General features: G+C 34.8%; 1 protein-coding gene across 1 annotated transcript; it reads left to right on the plus strand.

Moving 5' to 3' along the window:
- The first annotated feature begins 329 nt into the window (after positions 1 to 329).
- Positions 330 to 560, plus strand: LOC123253989 (heat shock factor-binding protein 1-like). The gene has a single exon (XM_044683064.1). The coding sequence runs from the start codon at positions 330 to 332 to the stop codon at positions 558 to 560; it is 231 nt and encodes a 76-aa protein (XP_044538999.1).
- Positions 561 to 1,010: the final 450 nt, after the last annotated feature.

Consider the following 1,010-nt stretch of genomic DNA (forward strand, 5'->3'; position numbering starts at 1 on the left):
GACTCATGAGGGGAAAGGTTATTCACTGCCATAAAAGGAACTTCCAGAGTCTGAATGCAGATGGAAGCATACTTTATTTCACTTCATTTTCTCCATGAATTTTTCTCTAGTGTAAGAAATATGTATCTTCTTTTACTTGACAAACATGGAAATATGTGCTGTATGATTGCATCTATATAGCCTCTATCATAATGTTTGCCATGTTGGGGAGATGGGAAGAATCAAAGGGAGAAAGAGAAAATAGATCAGATTGCAAAACATCAGAAAATGATTATTAAAAATTGTATTAATGAACTTGGGGAAACGGACAGAAGTCTGGAGCCGGAGCAATGGCGGAGACAGACCCCAAAACTGTACAGGACCTGACCGCTGTGGTTCATACACTTCTCCAGCAGATGCAGGACAAATTTCAGACCATGTCAGACCAGATAATTGGCCGAATTGATGATATGAGCAGTCGCATTGATGATCTGGAGAAAAACATCGCTGACCTTATGACCCAAGCAGGGGTGGAAGAAATAGAAGGGGAAAACAAAATACCAACAACACATAATAGTTAAAGATTTTGTTAATCATTTAGGGTGAACTCTTGAAAATGTTTTTAACAAGCCAAGAGGTGAAGGAACCGATTTTCTCAACTAACTACTGTGTGCAAACATTTTTTTTTATTATAAAGCTTGTATTCCTAGAATATGCAGTTTAGTTAGGTTTCAAGGTGATTTATTTTTTGATTTCTTGTATGTGGTAGCTTCAACTATATGACATAAAATGTGTAAATATTAGTAAACTGAAATTCTGACTACTCTTGCCTAAAATTTTCAAAATTTTTAGTGCATTTTTGTCAAGTCATTTGTCATTCTTTTTGTAGTAGTTTCAGTTTAATAACAAATTGGTACAAGTTTTTTTTTAAGAAATGTATTAATTTTTTCAACTGTTATCAGATTCTCTTTGTGATCTGAAGCACCTAGAGTCAACGGTTCGTAATTCTTAGCACAAAATTACTGTTGTAC

The sequence above is a fragment of the Gracilinanus agilis genome, unplaced genomic scaffold (assembly GCF_016433145.1).
Source record: "Gracilinanus agilis isolate LMUSP501 unplaced genomic scaffold, AgileGrace unplaced_scaffold12511, whole genome shotgun sequence".
Classification (NCBI taxonomy): Eukaryota; Metazoa; Chordata; class Mammalia; order Didelphimorphia; family Didelphidae; genus Gracilinanus; species Gracilinanus agilis.